Raw genomic sequence first — 18,940 nt, forward strand, 5'->3', positions numbered from 1 at the left:
TTTTGGTCTCTAAGTGCCTGGTTCAAACTGATTGGCTAATTCAAAAACCTGTTATTTTTGTGAAAACTGCTGCTTGACCTGCTAACTGTACCACATTTCGATAGAAATACTTCAGTCTGGGATCTCTGTGCACTTGTCTTTTAAATCTGTAAGCACAGAAAAAAACACCATCTTTTAAAGGGACCAAGCAATGCTTTCCCCATTTTACAATTCTACAATTTCTAATTCTAACTTCCTGTTTTCCAATCCACAACTACTCTACCCAACTTCCCACAGCTATGTCAAACAAACTGAAAATCGCAGGCGTTATTTCAGTGATGATTGCACTCACTGTGTTACCAATTCATTAAACAATAAGAAATTTGGAGGAGCTATCAGTCATGAGGGTGTAATCTTCCCTGTGCACTGTAATTCATTGTTCCTTGAAAGTGGAGTTGCAGATAGATACAATAATGAAGAAGGCGTTTGGTAAGCTTGCCTTTATTGGTCAGTGCAATGAGTATAGAGGTTGGGACACCATGTTGCGGCTGCACAGGACATTGGTTTGGTTACTTTTGGTTCAATTCTAGTTTCTCTGCTATAGGAAATATGTTGTGTAACTTGTAAATCTTTTCTGAACATTTTCAAAGATGTTGCCAGGGTTTGAGTATTAGGGAGAGGCTGAATAAGCTGCGGCTATTTTCCCTGGAGTGTTGGCGGCTGAGGGGTGACTCTATAGAAGTTTATAAAATCATGAGGGACATGGATAGGATGAATAGCCAAGGTCTTTTCCATGGACTGGGCGAGTCCAAAACTCGAGGACATAGGTTTAAGGTGAGAGGAGAAATATTTGAAAGGGTCCGAAGGGGCCACTTTTTCACACAGAGGATGATGCAATTCTGGAACGAGCTGTCAGAGGAAGTGGTAGAAGCTGGTACAGTGACAACATTTAAAAGGCATCTGGAGGGGTGTATGAATAGGAAGAGTTTACAGGGATATGGGCCAAATGCTGCCAAAGGGACTAGATTATATAGGATATCTGGTCAATATGGATGAGTTGAACTGAACAGTCTGTTTTCGTGCTCTACCATTCTATGACTCTGATTCTACAAGTAAGTCAGTTGCAATTATTCTCCAAGGAGTGAAAGAAACATTGTGTAAATGACAAGGTCATCTGCATTGCTAGGATTGATATGTTTTACATTCAGCATGCGTCTACATGAGTTGCTGGGTATCCTTATTCAACCCAAGCGAGTATCTGTTTGATGAAAGAGTGAGGGCAAAGGTGACATGGTGGAGGTCAGGTCTCTGATCAGCCACAACCTGATTCAATGGCAGGACAGGCTCAAAAAGTTAAATAGTCTCTCCATGTTCCTGTGTCCCTCTCCCTGTTCATGGTCAGAAGTCAATGAATCATTGTTATGAATATCTTCAAATCAAATTAGAACCCCAGGAATGTCATCAATGCTCACAGTGTAAACAAAACCTTGAAAGACCCTTGTGATGCGTTGGTAGTGTCCCTTCATTTGTGTCAGGAGGTCTGTTCCAAAGATATGCCAATGGGCTGAGGAGTGGCAGGTGGAGTTTAATTTAGATAAATATGAGGTGCTGCCTTTTGGAAAAGCATATCAAAGCAGGACTTTATACCTTAATGACTCAGACCTTAATGATAAGGTCCTAGGGAGTGTTGCTGAAGAAAGAAATCTTGGAGTGCAGGTTCATTGCTAATTTAAAAAGTAGAGTCACAGGTAGATAGGATAGTGAGGAAGGCATTTGGCATGCTTTTTTTCATTGATCAGGGCATTGAGTATAGGAGTTGGGAGGTCATGTTGCGGCTGTACAGGACATTGGTTAGGCCACCTTTGGAATACTATGTGCAGTTTTCGCCTCCTTTCTATCAGAAGGATGTTGTGGAACTTGAAATGGTTCAGAAAAGATTTACAAGGCTGTTGCCGGGGTTGGAGGATTTGAACTACAGGGAGAGGCTGAATAGGCTGGGGCTGTTTTCCCCAGACCAGTGGAGGCTGAGGGGTGACCTTATAGATTTTTATAAAATCATGAGGGGTATGGATAGGATAAATAGACAAAGTCTTTTCCCTGGGGTCAGGGAATCCAGAACTAGAGGTCATAGGTTTAGGGGGAAAGGAGAAAGATATAAAAGGGACGTAAGGGGCAAACATTTTACGCAGAGGGTGGTACGTGTATGGAATGAGGTGCCAGAGGAAGTGGTGGAGGCTGGTACAATTGCAGCATTTAAAAGACATCTGGATGGGTACATGAATAGGAAGGGTTTAGAGGGGTATGGGCCAAGTGCTGGCAAATGGGACTAGATTAGGTTAGGATATCTGAGTAGGACTGAAGAGTGTGTTTCCGTGCTGTACTTCTCTATGACTCTAACAGTTTAATTAGAAAATATTGATACAAAATCCTGTTAGCTAGAAAATTTCTATGTGCAATGAACTTTGACCTTATACAAACCGTCTTCTATTATTATTTTGTTCAGTAAAGTGGTTTTACGCCGTACAAGTTCAATGGATGAGACTGGGGAGATAGTCTGGTATTTAGCCCTCTGTCTGCTTCTGGCCTGGCTAATAATTGGAGGAGCGTTATCCAAAGGAATCAAATCTTCAGGAAAGGTAAATGATTGGTGATGAATTGAGTTATAGCTAGTGACAAAGTACAGATGTCTGTAAGAATAAAACAAGAATTTATAAATCATTTGTGAAATGGCTGGTTTATTTCCCGGGTGGTGTTAACAGTGTCTGCATGGGAAATGCGAGATCCATAACTCATCAAAACTTCAGGCCTGAGCGAGATCTGCAGATCTGTCTCTTGAGGAAAACAACAGCAATTTCCCCATACCCCTGCAATGTCTTTCTCATTCTAAGGGTTTCGGTCACTGCTACAGGGACTCTGGGGGAATTTTGTATACCTCATGTATGTTTTGAACCCTGATCGTTTGGCCAAAAGTACAAATCTTTGTACATACCATCCACTTTAAACTTGAAATCAAACATGTTGTAATGTAAACTTACTGTATAGCAATATAGAACAACATACCTGTGACGGTACATGCACAGCTTCATGTGTTTGCTTACACCATTTTCTCCCCTTGCACTCCTGTTGGTGGTAGGGTTGGTGGGAACAGTCTCTGACATAGCAACTACAATAGCACATTGATTAAACAAAATGGATTACAATCTCTCCAAAATCTCGCTCCTGTAACATAGACTCACAACCTTGGATTAAAACCTTACCCTTAGAAATACAACTTTTACGTGAGTATATACAGTAACTTAGAAAAATAATGTACGATTTGAATTTAGTTACAATACATATCTCCGTTTCAAATTTGTACTTCATCTAATTATTGTTCCTCTAATTCTATACTATTTGATTCTCTGCATTGATTAAAATTCTATTGCCTTAATATTTGGTTAAGTTGAATGCTTTAAATGGGGAATATGGAATACCGAACAATTTATTCTCCGTGTTCAGGTGGTTTATTTCACTGCGACATTACCTTATGTGATTCTGACCGTACTCCTGATCCGAGGGCTTACCCTGGAGGGAGCCTCTAAAGGAATTGAGTTCTATATCGGAAGCCATTCAGACTTCTCCACATTGGCAGACGCTCAGGTGTGTAAACCAGAATAATCCATAGAATTTCAGCTGTGATTTTGAGTCAAGCTCCGATTTTCAATATTTTCCTGCGTAACAAAGGTAATCATTTTGAAGAGCGATGTGCTATCGTTATGTCCCTGCTCAAATATGGGAAAAGAAAAACAGAACTTTTGTGAAACTGACCCGCCTGCAGTGGGACTGTCAACAGTGAAGTGGGTTTGGCTGTGACTTTGATTCAGCCATGCCATTAACATCAGTGGTTGGGTGTGATCAAATTACCTGCCTTTACATTTGCTGAAGCGACAACGATAGTCCCAAATTTGTTTCATTGAAAATATAAGAGGAAGATTTTTTGAATTGAATTGAAAAAAGGGCTCGATTTGAAATGAAACAATTAGAGAAATTACATGATATGCATGAAAATCTCAGTGATTAAGCTCTTCAAGACTTCTTTGGCCATTTGCTCTCCCAAATGGATATGAGTCTTCAGGTGAAGGATATGAACAGAGTAGGTGATGAGCAAAGTATGTGACCGAAATAAAAATTGTATTATCTGTCGGAATGTTTGTGTTGAGGGAGTGGGAGTGGGGTCAGTGGATTTATATTGGAGTACCTTGTGGCTTCTCACACACTAATTAGTTGAATGACGCCAATGGCTGTATATCAGGCCTCTCTGGGAATGCCATAAATGGGTGAGAGGCGCTCTGGCCATTTAGGTCTCCTGCTTCTAAATTTCCTGGTCCTCCAAGGATACTGGATGGTCAGCGACTTCTTCCTTCCTATCTTGTACCAGATGACAATCCTGGACACCATTGTTTGTGAATACTGAACAGCAGCTGCAGATTTATCCAGGGACCTGAATCACGTCTTTACTAATTAAACGTTTGGCTTGATAATTGTCTTTATGTTTGTGTGATACTTGTAACTTTCCGCTGCATCAGTCTCGAGGTTAATCATGGATATTATATCCATATCCTTGGAAGCTTGATCTTATCTCCAAAGAACCATCCACAATTTTGTATTGTTGCAGTTCTTTGGGCATAATAGTGCTGAATGAGCAAGGGAAGCTGCCAAAATGTCACTGAATGATATGCATGAATGCCTTCCTGTGATCACATGCCAGTTGAACATTCATGGAGTGGAATACCTAGAAATTGTAAAAAATTACAGTTGAATCTGAGGATGTCTTGAATGCCACATGTATATTGTCCGTGGGTCCATGTACCAGCCGTGGCAATGAATTTCTATGTCCAATGGCCTTATTAGCATCAATGTAGGTATAAGGGGCAGCCTTGGCAAACAGCAAAGATATGCCACAGTGGTCTGACTTGCTCAAGGTACTATTTATCTGTCATATCAAGGAAGCTAATCCTCCACTTGTACACCTTGTGCCAGGTGTATGTCCTCTTTGAAACTAGGTCTCTGTCTCCATCATCTTTTTGTGATGGAAAGGCATGTGGCTGTGGAGAAGATTGCTGTGTTTCTCCTTGTGCTGTTGGCATTAGTATCTCTCCTGTTCCTCATCAGAGGTTTGTAGGGAGAAACAATCAAAGTTCCTGAAATGAATTTGGCAGTGAGTATAAGACAGGTATACAATATACTGTTTAACAGAGATACTAATTAGCAGTGGAAAATTCATTCAGTTAGCCCCCCATTAAGTTGGAGAATAAACCCATTCCAGGCTTTTTGTGGTTAATGCAAGTTTACACGTGCAATAAGCTTCAGTGTGATTTCCTGATGCTGACTTTTTTTTTCCTTTATTTTATAGGTCTGGAAAGATGCTGCGATACAAATTTTCTTTTCTTTGTCAGTGGGTTCTGGAACTTTAATAGCACTGTCATCCTACAACAAATTCCACAACAATTGTTACCAAGACGCCATTGTTGTCTGTGTTGTTAATTGTGGTACGAGTGTGTTTGCTGGATTTGTCATCTTCTCCATCCTTGGGCATATGGCTCATGTCCAAGGCAAACCTGTTTCTGAGGTTGCCCAGTCAGGTAAATGCAGTGTCCACTTTGCTATCTTCTGTTAAAATATTTCCAAACTTTCCAAACATAAAGCTGGGCGGCAAAGGTAGCCTAGTTGAGGAATTCATGGAATGATGTCAGGATAGTTTTTTAGAACAACAAGTTTGGAAACCAACAAAAGAGCAAGCTGTACCAGACCTGGTATTGTGCAACAAGAAAGGATTAATGCCTCGTCTCGTAGTAAAGCTGCTCCAAGCTAGCATTTTATATTCAGCTCGAGGTGCAGAAGTGAGTGCAAGATATTATAATAAGCTTAAATGCGGACAATTACGATGGCAGGAAAACAGCTGTCTAAATTGAATTGGAAAACTTGATTGAAGTGTGTAATTCAATTGAGTCACAGAAGCAGCTATATAGTGGGATTTTCAGAATAGACAGAAGATATAAATTCTAAAGAGAAATAGCAATTCCAAGGGACAGTCCCACTATTCGTGGTTAACTAGAAACATTAAGCAGCATCAAAGTTAAAGAAAAAGAATATAATTGTGGGTAGAAAGTTGGCAGGTCAGAAAATTTGGCAGAATATAAGGTACAGCAAAGAATGATTTTAAAAAATTCACAAGGTAGAATTAGAATTGTAAAGAGAGATACATAAAGGTTTAATATAAATATAAAAGATAAAATATAAAGATTTTAAAATATTATATATATTTAAAAAAGAAAAGTTAACAGGCTGAGCATTGGGCATATAGAATGCGAGTCTGGAGAATTAATCATTGAAAATAAAGAGATGGCAAATCAGTAACACTCCAGAAGGAGCAATACATCTGGGAATGGAAAGGAGGGAGGAACTCAGGATAAACACAAAAACCTGAGAAGTAGAAATGAGCAAATTGTTGCAGTGTGATCTGACAAATTTGAGTGCTGAATGACTTTATCCTTGTGGCAAGTGACGTAGTCGATGCATTTACTTTAATATCCCAAAACTCTCTTGATGCAGGAAAAATGTGATTCAATTGGAGAAAAGCAAATGGACCTGCTTAATTAAAAAAAGGGAGGGAGAAAGAAGGCAGGAGTATACAGGTCAATTAACTTAACATGTATCTTGGGGATTAAACTATGATTAAATAAATTATATTGGAGCATTTAGATAAATTTCAGATTATGATGAAGATTCAACATGCAATTTTGGCAGCAAGAAGATGACTCCCAGCTTTTAGCTGTAACAAAGAAAGGTAAAACAGCTTCCACATCTAGCTGCAAGACACCAGCAACAACTGCTACTGAAAAACTAGAACTAAAAATTCTTGGTCCTGCAGAAGCTTGATCTTACCCATTCACACTGCTTCTATTGTTCCAACTCTTAAAAAGAAAAAGGCTTCACAAGCTGTTTACTTTATTGCTTGGAAACTCTGTCTCAAATTTTTTTCACAAAAAAAACAACAGGACAAAACATACCTCTTAAACCATAGTGTCGTCGTACTTTGTCTCTGAAAAAAATGAATCATCAATACATAAAGTTGGCTTCATTTTTAAAAACCTTTAGTATTATACTATTAGTACACTATAATACATATACATTACACTGACTCTAAGCATGCAAAGATGCCTTACCACAGTCCATTTCATTCCATTTTGTCCCGCCATCAAACACCTCAGTCCTTCACAAAGCCGTGACAATGCGTCGGCAATTACATTCTCTCTTCCTGCCATGTGAATATTTTTCAAGTTGAATGCTGCAAGAATAAGCTCCATCTCGTACATTTACCCTTAATATTTTCCAGAATCTTTAAGGGGATATGATCAGTATATATACTTGTCTCAGATGGATTACCAGCAATATGAATGTTGAAATGTTGATGTGGACTTGTTGGGCCAAATGGCCTGTTTCCTCACTTTAGAGAATTTAAGATTATATAAAGTGAGGTTAGAGAGTCCAGTGAGAAGTGGTGAAGTGATGACAGGAGCAATAAAGTAATTCTCAGTTCCAGAGATACAGTTTATCCCTGGTAATCATCTAGCTGGATCACAGGTGGGTGTGATGCCTACTGTGGTTGAAAAGCCGGTGGAAAATCAGGCAACTAAAGTGTTAAAGGATGTATGCTGAAAATGTGTTGCTGGAAAAGCGCAGCAGGTCAGGCAGCATCCAAGGAACAGGAGAATTGACATTTCGGGCATAAGCCCTTCTTCAGGAATGAAGAAAGTGTGTCCAGCAGGCTAAGATAAAAGGTAGGGAGGAGGGACTTGGGGGAGGGGCGTTGGAATTGCGATAGGTGGAGGGAAGTCAAGGTGAGGGTGATAGGCCGGAGTGGTGTGGGGCGGAGAGGTCAGGAAGAAGATTGCAGGTTAGGAAGGCGGTGCTGAGTTGTATATCCTGCAATTTCTCCCAACTGTGATAACAGGTCACAAAGCCATAAGTGGAAACAGAGAGGAATCAAAGAGTAAAGAGATGGAAGTGGATTTTCAATGATCAAAAACTATATTTGATCAAATGGCTGATCAAAAAAACAAGAACAGGTGAAGGTCAAATTGGATATTTTAAATTGAGAGAAATTAGCTGGATTACGACAGAAAAATGGTAAACTAAAGCAGTTGTATCGAAAGCTATATACAGAAAAAGAATGAGTTTATCCCAGAATATTACTATTATAAACATGAAACTTTGATGAGGAAATGGAGATGATAGCAAATCCAGCCAGATGACAAATGGGCAGAAGCTCATCAAGTTCTATTACCAGCAGATTATAGAAAGGAAGGTAGCAGGTAACACACAAATTACCAGGATGTGGGCATTTGGGGGTAAGGAAAACTCAATTCAAAATACAAAAACATTTTTATTGGCCTGGACTGTATTTGGAACATAGTTGACTTTTGCCAGACATGTGGAAAACCACAGGCAGTGATAAAACCAGCAACCTTATTCCCCATTCCCTCATTTGTGAAACCTTTTACAGATGTTTTAATTGATTGCTTAGGATCCCTACCGAAATGAAATATGGGAATCGGTATTTGTTGACCATAATGGATGTGTCTACTCAATTTCCAAAAGCCAATCCATTATGCAGTATCATGTCTAAAAGGATTATGGAAGAGTTACTCAACTTGTTTTACAAGATACAGACTACCCACAGAAATACAATCGGAAAAAGGTTCAAATTTTACATCAAAATTATTCAAGAATGTTATGAATAACTTTGGAACAAAAAACTTCAAATCCACTGCACACCATCCAGAGTCACAGGGAACATTAGAACCACGTTGGGGGCTAAGAGTCATGACTATCCAGATAACTGGGATAAAGAAATTCCAGTTGCACTGTTTTTCAAATAGAAATGCGCCAAATGAAACTACCAAATTCTGGCCATTTAAGTTAGATTTCTGGCAAGAAGTGAGAGGATTACTGAAATTAAGGAGAAATTGGGGAGTCAGAGTTCAGAGACCACATATGTGTCAAATTTCATGGGAAGATTAAAGTGAGTGAATGAATTGGCCAGACAGCATTTTAAAGTAACACAGCATGTGATGAAACAGGAAGCAGACAAAAAAAATTGAAAAGTCGCAATTTTGCCAGCAGAGATAAAATGTTGGTGTTACACCCAGGTGAATGTTTAAAGGCACAACATTTGGTCAGCCTTAACAAATCAAAAGTAAATAGAGTCAGGTGAATTATTTAATAAGAATACTAGATTGGAAGAAATCTCACACTGTGTATCATGAGAATATGTTCAAAAGGTATTTTGATAGGCAAGAAAAGCAAAAGGAAAATGTGTTACTGGTTACAACACAGAGTGAAGACATTCCTCAAATTATATTGGACAATGAGGAAGTTCTCAAAAATTGGAATATGTTAATGAGTTACCTTCCCGAGGAATACTGAAATAAGAGTTATTATAATCGTACAACACTCTCTTCTCACCATGAATTCCACATATTACTACTGCTTCTGGCAGTATTCCTTCTGAATCACATATCTCTTCATCTCTCACAATCAAAGGTGGACTTGCTCCTGTATCTCTTAAAATCTGAATTTCTTTTCCTGCTCTTGTTGGGATACATGAGTTAAACCTTACCATGCAAATTCATTCTTTAAAGAGATCTGGCACTTCCTTCTCAACCAACTCTTGATTTGGTTGTAAATTCTTTACATTTTATTAGCCTCCACTGTGTTTTCCTTTACCACTTCAACAAAATTCACTGGCTTGTCCTGTTTTCCCACATCTGTCTTCTCAGTGCATTTTCTAAATCACCAAAACCGTGACCTAATGTGGCCTACTTTATTACAGTGAAAACTCCTGAGCTTTTTTACTTCTCTTTCCCCCTCATGGGTCTCCTTTTTACCTTCTGGTAAACTATCTTTACCCTCTTCAATGTTATCTGCTTTTCCTTTACCACCTGAGGATTTCTCTTTTCCCTAATTTAGATTGAAATTGATATTGGAAGCTAAACATTGATTTATGAATCAGCTCATAATCGTTTCCCATTTGTGCTGCTAACCTGCCAGTCTTAACTCTCTGCTTTTTGACATGAGTTCTCACTACTTCAGGAAGTAAATTTTTGAACTCCTCCAAAATAATCATCTCTTGAAGCACATCATTTGTTTGATCTATTTTCATTGCCGTTATCCACTTTTCAAAATTGCTTTTTTTGGTCCTTTCAAACTCTGAATGTTTGGCCAAGTTTCTTCCCTCGATTCCTAAAACGTTGTCTTTATGCTTCTGGTACTAGCTCGTGTGCATTTAAGATGGCTTTTTTCACCTCATTGTACTCCCCAGGTGCCTTCTCTGATAGTGATTCAAATACCTCATTGGCTGTACCTACCAACTGTGTTTAGATCAATAATGCCATTTCAAATGTTGAAACACTTTCTCAAATGAAATGTAAAAGGCTTCTACATCCTTATCGTCAAATTTAGACAACACGTGGACATACTTAAACAGATCCCCACTGGGCCTTTGGCTACAATGGGATTGCTCTCCGTCACTGTCCTCTTCACAAATCCTACCTTTCAATTCTACCTCCACCATTTTAAGTTGACTTTGAGTTTTCAGTTCCAACCTCTGAAGTTCAAAAACTCTCTCTTTCTCTCTTTCTTCTCTCTGTTTGTCCCTTTCATTGCTCTGGCTTTCCTTTCCTTTTCCTTTTGTTCTGCTTTTAATCATATTTCAAAAGTGTTTCATTTCTTTTTCTCTTTCTTTTTGTTTTGCCTCTAACTCAAGCTGCTTCCTTTCCAATTGAATTTTGCCATTTCAGTGGCATTCCTGGCAACTGTAAGTGCTGTGCGATTGCCACACTTTTTTCCCTTTCCCCACAGATGCAGGCAACCCAAGTTCTAGGTTGTTTGCTCATTGCCTTGATCACTTTCTGTAAAACTCCCAAAGTGACTTCTTGCACCCCCAGGATACTCTTAGTAACTGAAAGAGCCATTACTATACAAAGCATCCTGTATTTAAATCAATCAAATGCAACACCTGAAATTAAAAAACCAACACTCACCATTGTTTTTTAATCCAATAATCCTGAATCAAATTATCTTAAACCCAATTAGAGATTTTAATCCTGACAGGCACCCTCATTTTGTTATGGGCCAGACCAAACCCCGTCAAAATATTAAGAAAATAGCTTAGACCTTGACGCTTCCCTTATTTTAAAGGCAAGTGCCAGGTGTTGCGTTCTGGATGTAATTTGATGGGTCAAACTACCAGTCTTGAAGCAAAGCACACTTTATTCATACACTATCATTAAAATATAACAAAAGAAAGAAGTAATTGGAATAACTAAACTCTATTGGAAAACTTAACAGAATAATAGATTAATTAACTACTAAACAGTAACTGTGCCAATATAGTAATGTCCCATAAACATACCGTTGGCAAAGGCGAATTCAATAAAATAGATTGTCTCATGCAATTCTAGCAGCAAGAAGTGAAACCCCAGCTGTTAGCTGTAACAGAGAGAGGAGAAACAGCTTCAGGACCCCAACAACTGCTATTAGTAAAGTAAAACTAGAAGTCCTGGCTCTGTGGGAGCTTGACCCACCCATTTAGGCTACTTCTGTTGTTCCAACTGTTAAAAATACTCATGGCTTCAGTAGTTGTTTACTTTCTTGGCTTTAAGGAAACTGCTGTGTACATCTGTCTCAACCTTTCTTCAGAAAAGAAAACAGAACAAAATGCATTTCTTAAAGTATCATCACAATAAATAGCAAAATGAGCTGAGAAGGGGACATAAGGAGGCCATAAAAAGATATACATAAGATATACATAGGTAAAGATGTGACAAATGGAGTGTAATGTCAGAAAATGCTGTGTTGACAGGAAGAATACAAAGGAAACATCTCATTTGACTAGTGAAGTAGTTCTGAGTTCTAAAATGCGGAGGTATTTTGCTGTCTTACTGCATGAATCACAAAAACAGCTGATATGCAGACTTAGCATGGAAGGAGCAAAGCTTATAGAAGGTTATAGTTTATTGTAGGGGGGTTATTGAATGTAAAAGGGGGTAGGTTATAGTTCAGTTATGTAGGGCATTAGCAAGATTGCCTGTGTACAGGCAACTTATTTAAGGAGGAAGTAAGTGCATTGGAAGCAGTGCAGAGTAAGCTTATCAGTCTAATACCGGGAATGTGTAAGATAAAGCGATTGGTCGGGCTAGGCTTGTATCTGTTGGACTGACACAGTTAAGATCCCAACGGGTCTTCATGGAAGAAATTAGAACTAAGTATTAGAAATAAAGGTATTAGAAATAACCCCGACCTCACTATCAAACCAGCAGACAAGGGAGGCACGATGGTAGTTTGGCGCACTGATAAAAACTGGACACCCCGTGCTGGCCTCTTACCCGCCCTCGATCTCTTCATAGCCAACTGCCGCCGCAACATTAACCACCTCAACCTGTCCACCCTCTTACCCACTCCAACCTCTCACCCTCGCAACGTGCAGCCCTCCACTCCCTCCGCTCCAACTCAGTATCTTTACTCAGCGAGTCGTGAGTTCATGGAATGCCCTGCCAGTAGCAGTGGTGGACTCTCCCTCATTATGGGCATTTAAGCGGGCATTGGATAGGCATATGGAGGATAGTGGGCTAGTGTAGGTTAGGTGGGCTTGGATCGGCGCAACATCGAGGGCCGAAGGGCCTGTACTGCGCTGTATTCTTCAATGTTATATGTTCTAACCCCAACCTCACTATCAAACCAGCAGACAAGGGAGGTGCGGTGGTAGTTTGGCGCACCGATAAGAAGTCCCTCCTCCCTACCTTTTATCTTGGCCTGCTTGGCACACCTTCCTCATTCCTGAAAAAGGGCTTATGCCCAAAACGTCGATGCTCCTGCTCCTTGGTTGCTGCCTGACCTGCTGCGCTTTTCCAGCAACACATTTTTCAGTTCTGATCTCCAGCATCTGCAGTCCTCACTTTCTCCGAAATAAAGGGATACCCATTTAAAATATGTGTTTTATTTCACTCTCGCAGAAGATTGAGAGTCTTTGGAACTCTCTTCATGAATACCTGATGGAGACAATGTCTTTCCATATTTTCTAAGGTGAAGTTCAATAGATTCTTGTTAAGCAGTGGATGAAAGGTATGTCGATTTGAGGTTACAGACTGATCTAGTTGAATGGTGGAGATGGGTCACAGTGCAGAGTGGATGACTCCTGCACCTTTTTCAAATGTTCCAATTTCACCAAACCACAATCTCTCTATTCTGTTGGCAAAGTTTGGATCCAATAGTTATTGCTGCAGAATAATATATACTGACTTTTACAAATTAGTGGAGATTGGTTCTGAAGAGGTTTGGAGTTCCATTAAATATTGTGACGTCTTACAATAATTTTTTTTTTTAAAGTTAGTTAATTGAACTTCCAACTGAGAGGATATAATCTCAGAGTTAAAATGTTTTGAGTTGTGGATTCGGGTGGTTTGTAGGTGGGTATTGTGCAGGTCTCAGATTAACCAAATTCTTTTGGTCAAGGTTGCAATGAAGATTTGTTAGTAAAGCAACAATAGCCATTGAATGCTTCAGGCATAAATGGATCGAAACCAACATTGATAAATGATAATATGATCTGATCTTCAAAATACATCAATACAAACAATTTGCACATTTTAGTTCTTAAGCTCAGTGTGATAGCTCTGGCTCTCTAGGCTCCCAAAATGGTGAAAGGAGTTACAAGTTTCGCAAGAGCATTATAAAGTTGGAAGGGAAATTGTAGAGACATAGAGGTGTACAGCACGGAAACAGACCCTTCAGTCTAATTCATCCATGCCGACCAGATATCCCAATCCAATCTAGTCCCACCTGCCAGCACCCAACTCCTATCCCTCCAAACCTTTCCTATTCATATACCCATCCAAATGCCTCTTAATAGTTGCAATTGTACCAGCCTCCACCACATCCTCTGGCAGCTCGTTCCATACACGTACCACCCTCTGCGTGAAACCATTGCCCCTTAGGTCTCTTTTATGTCTTTCCCCTCTCACCCTAAACCTATGCCCTCTAGTTCTGGATTCCCCCACCCCAGGGGAAAGACTTTGTCAATTTATCCTATGATTTTATAAACCTCTATAAGGTCACCCCTCAGCCTCTGATGCTTCAGGGAAAATAGCCCCAGCCTGTTCAACCTCTCCCCATAGCTCAAATCCTCTAACCCTGGCAACATCCTTGTAATTGTTCCACTTTTATACTATTCAGTACATTGCCCAGCATATAGTCATGGTACCTCAACAACTTCATTACAGAATAAACATTTTACACAGCAGGAAAATAAAAGGTTGTTCACTTCTCCAACCTATTAGTCTTTACATGTTTCCATAATGCTAGCTTCCATGATGGCTTTGCATGTCAGGTTGTGGCAGTCTTGGAACCAGCTTGTGTCCTAGCTGCAGATGTTCCTCGGGCTTGTGTCCTATCACTAGCCATCTTCATAGATGTTTCATCTATAACCTTCCCCAAACTTAAAAAAAAATGTAAATAATATTTTGTATCAATGCAGTTATGGCCATATGCACGCTGTGAAGATAACATGTTGGAAATGTCTCCACAGCACAAATCTGTCATTGAATTGACAATATAATTTAATGGTAACCCAGGATGGATTGATAAAGGGAAAATGTCACAATAGGGACTGTTTTGAGACTGTTTTGGTCTCCTGGTACATTGTTGGTTGAAGTAGAGGGACCTTTATTCTTTCCTTACAGCACAATTGCTTTTACCATATCACATGTATCCACCATTTAGGTTTTGGTTTGGCTTTCATGGCGTATCCGGAGATTGCTGCACAGTTGCCGTGGGCACCTTTATGGTCCATTTTATTTTTCCTCATGCTGGCCACATTGGCAATCGACACTCTGTTTGCAGCTTTAGGTAAGAACAATGTTTTTTAATCATTCTCTTTGTGGGTTAGAATTACAATCGAAGATAATAAACTACTCTTGGTGAATAATTGGGTGGATGTCCAACCTACCAGTATATCAATTCTCTGCTCTTGTGTTTGTGGAGAATGGGGAAGCTTTAACTGAGCTAAAAGTTACATTCAAATTCAGAGGAAATCACCCCAATATTTAGAAAAACTCACAGAAAATTTGATGTTTATTCTATTCCTGAAAATTTATTGCAAAAATTAGTTCAACTGTTTCAATTTTCAATATATTTACCAAAACAATAAAGTCTATACAAATTGCAGGAGGACGTCACTAACCCACCTCAGTTAGCTGCTCCACTGTTGCTTTATAAACAGCTTTTAACTGTCCAAATTGAATTTCTTTGCATTCTCATGAATTTTTTTCTCATTGTTCCTTTTCATTTCTTTATCTAATTCCCTTTTAAAAAATATAATGTTTGTTACCGATATGCATAGCTATATTTGGGAAATATTCCATCAGGCTGCACTCACCTCAGTAGGAAGTGCTTGGAATTATATGGTTTTCACTCCTATGATGGAAGGATGGGTGTTAGGTGAATTCAGGTCTATTGCGTCCAGACACAGTTTGGAGGTGTCAGCATGATCTATCCAGCGCTGAGACAGACCCTTCAAAAGATTGGCCTTTGGTCTTTAAGATGCATCCTAATTGTTAATCATATTTCAGACACTCTGGCTCACTTCTTGCCCTCCCAGCCCCACCATGCCAATTCAATTCCAGCTCATGCCTGAACCCATTACTTCAGAAGTCTGACTAAACTTAATGCCACTCAGTACCACCCAATGTTCCTTTGTAATCTCCATACCAGTTCATCCCACCCCCTCAATCCCAATGGCCCTGCATGCACTACATATCGACACATCAGCCACACCCATACTCCATGGACCCTCATATACTCTCTTGTCACTCATTTCGTTTCCATGCCCACTCATTCAACTCACATTCTGAATAGGAACAATGGATTCCATAGAAATAATCGCATGTGTGGAACTGCTTACAAACATGCATTCATATTTTTCATAAAATATCATGCTACAATCCTGAAAAAAATCAATCAACCAGACTACTAACACACCAAAAACTATTGACATTTGCCATATCTTTACCTTGCACAAATAGCATTGAGCCATTGGCAACAGAGCTCACAAGGAAGAATGTTTATTATAACATATAACTGGCATGCATCTCATCAAATGTGTCAACAAATTAGATTAGTCCTTATATGGGAGTGTAGACTCTCAGTGAAGTATGCATAGTGCACCCCCCCGCCCCTAGTCTGAAAAGGAGCATTTGATTGGGAGTGGCACATCTTTCAAGGACTTGTGAATTTTCTGTCTCTTCTTGCTCTTCCAGATGGTATCAGATTTTTATACTGATCCCCTACTGTCTGTGGGATGATTACCTTCTGCGAAGTATGACCCAGAAACCTCTCATCCTGCCTGACCATCCACAGTGACTCCAGTTTTCACACAGACCCGGAAATCCTAAGCTTGAAATGGAGCAGCAGGAGACACTCTATACACACGTAACCACTCAAGACAAAATGTAGTGTCCTGAAGATCCTACAGTGGCAGGAATAGCATGTAACAGATCTCAGATGTCCATCCATGAGATGAAACCTCCTCACTACTCCCTCTCAGGATTCCTGTCACATGGTCACACTCAGTCTCTTTCCTGCATTGCTTTCTCTCAGTTCTCTCTTTAATCCTACCCCAGCTCTCCTCATCTTCCACTACTCTTGTGCAAGAGCATAGGAATAACATCCTTGTCTAACACAAGTCTATCAATCTCAGTTTTGAAATTTTCTAATAAAATTCATTTTTCCGTGATATAATTTTGATGAACTTAAGATAAGATTCTATTAAACTTTTCGATTTTTTTTTATGCCTGTCTATTATGTTTCTATGTTTTTCTTGCCTGCACCCTTGTCCACACTTTTTACTTTCCTCACCATTTAAAAATTACTGTAATGAATACATCTTAAGTCCAAAGGTGTTGTTTGAAACTTGCCTCATTGAGCTCAGTCTTCCACTTTATCCCACTCACTTAATCTAATGGTTTCTTTCAACTTTCAGCGCCACTTACCGCACTAACTGACTTAATGTTGTCAGCAAGCTTTAATATATGGCTTTGAATTTCTTCATTTAAGTCACTGGTGAAAAATTGATAATCCAGTGCAGATTTTGTTGCAAACATACAGTCGCATCCTACCAACTACAGTAATTATCTGTTATTCTTACTCTCAGTTCCCTATTTGCTAACCAATTTCTGATATATGTCAGAGATATGCCTCTTATAGCATTTATTTACATTTCTCCGAATAGACTCTTGAGCAGAACTCAATTAAATGTCTCTGGAAGTCCATCTATACTCTCTTAACTAGCATGTTACTTTGAATGCAGATCCTAAGTTGTCAAATCTCTGTTTTTGGGGCAAACATGTTTAACCACAAATGAGGCTTGCAATAATATTCAGGTTTGAATGTTGTAGAGGATTGACAGCCTGAGAATCTCTCCAATAATTGACAGACCTGACTCAGGATAAAATGGAATGTGTTGCCGTCTGCCCCTCTGATCTTTTGAGTTTTGGTACCTCCAGGTCGGGTTGTTGAGATACTGTGTAACTTATTAATTTGTTACTGATTGCAAGTAATAATTTTCATTTTCCCAGAAAAACTCATAACAGTTTTGCTGGACAGGTTTCCAAAATATCTACGATCAAAGCGCTTCGCTCTGACATGTGGTATTTGCGTGTTGTTTTATTTGTTTGGCCTTGTGAGTGTAACACAGGTAAGTTGCTTCTATAATTTGTTCTGAGTTTTTATATATTGCTAGTTGTAACTCGGAAGTCAAAAACTTCAAATTATTTAGAAATAAAGAAAGACTGTGATTTTGATAGCAATTATTTTATCATTTGTGTGATAATGCGCAATGATACTGTGGGACTGCATGACCTTCACCCATCTCCTGTTACTAAATGCAGAGCCTGAGATCCTAGCCAAGCTCAGATTGTACCTGAATAGAAGTGCACAACTTTTATGTCACAGGGATCACCTGTTTTGTGCAGGAGACCTCTGTGGTTTTCTGAAGAGCTCATGTGTTATTGTAATTTCAGGCTGGAATTTACTGGATACATTTAATTGATCATTTCTGTGTTGGATGGGTCCCCATTATAATAACACTGCTGGAACTCATGGGTGTAAGCTGGCTGTATGGTAAGTTGGGAAAGAACTGAAACAATATTAAAAAAGGGCACAAAAAGAATTCTGGATGGAGGATTTCAATGTTCACCACCAAGCGTGGTTCGGTAGCAGCACTACTGATCAAGGCAGTCGGGTCCAAAGGACATAGCTGCTAGACTTGGTCTGTGACAGGTGGTGAGGGAACCAACAAGAGGGAAAAACATACTTGACCTCATCCTAGGCAATCTGCTAGCTGCAGATGCATCTGTCAATGACAGAATTGGTAAGAGTGACCACTGCACAATCCTTGTGGAGATGAATTCCCACCTTCACATTGAGAATAATCTCTATCGTTGTTGTGTGCCACTATCATTGTTCTAAATGGGATGGACTTCAAACAGTGTGGTGCTGGAAGAGCACAGCTGGTAAGGCAGCATCTGAGGAGCAGGAGAGTCGATGTTTTAGGCATAAGCCCTTCATCAGAAATGATCTCCAGCATCTACAGTCCTCACTTTCTCCTAGACTTGGAACAGATCTGGCAACTCAAGACTGGGCATCCATGTGGCACTGTGAGCCATCAACAGCAGCAGAATTGAACTCCAACACAATTTATAAACTCATGCCCCGGCATAATCCCCACTCAACCATTACCATGCTCCTCTCATTTATCTCTTCACCCTTCAGGCACTCTGCCTGTATTCCTGATGAAGAGCTTTTGCCCGAAACGTCGATTTTCCTGTTCCTTGGATGCTGTCTGAACTGCTGTGCTTTTCCAGCA

At 39.6% G+C, this 18,940-nt stretch overlaps 1 protein-coding gene across 5 annotated transcripts in view; it reads left to right on the top strand.

Moving 5' to 3' along the window:
• The window catches only part of LOC122557084 (sodium- and chloride-dependent neutral and basic amino acid transporter B(0+)-like), a 91,605-nt gene that overhangs the window by 59,660 nt on the left and 13,005 nt on the right, over positions 1 to 18,940 (top strand). For 4 of the 5 annotated variants that reach the window (XR_015758691.1, XM_087992215.1, XM_043704379.2 and 1 more), the window contains exons 6-11: positions 2,483 to 2,615; positions 3,478 to 3,618; positions 5,372 to 5,600; positions 14,800 to 14,925; positions 17,652 to 17,770; positions 18,096 to 18,195. Coding sequence is in view for 4 of the 5 variants with exons in the window: in XM_087992215.1 (XP_087848341.1) it covers positions 2,483 to 2,615; positions 3,478 to 3,618; positions 5,372 to 5,600; positions 14,800 to 14,925; positions 17,652 to 17,770; positions 18,096 to 18,195 (848 nt within the window). In the remaining variant the exon portion in view is untranslated. The remainder of the gene's footprint in view (positions 1 to 2,482; positions 2,616 to 3,477; positions 3,619 to 5,371; positions 5,601 to 14,799; positions 14,926 to 17,651; positions 17,771 to 18,095; positions 18,196 to 18,940) is intronic. The other variant, XM_087992216.1, reaches the window with a different exon arrangement.

The sequence above is a fragment of the Chiloscyllium plagiosum genome, unplaced genomic scaffold (assembly GCF_037043375.1).
Source record: "Chiloscyllium plagiosum isolate Xiang-an unplaced genomic scaffold, Cpla_swu_hap1 HiC_scaffold_11, whole genome shotgun sequence".
NCBI lineage: Eukaryota > Metazoa > Chordata > Chondrichthyes > Orectolobiformes > Hemiscylliidae > Chiloscyllium > Chiloscyllium plagiosum.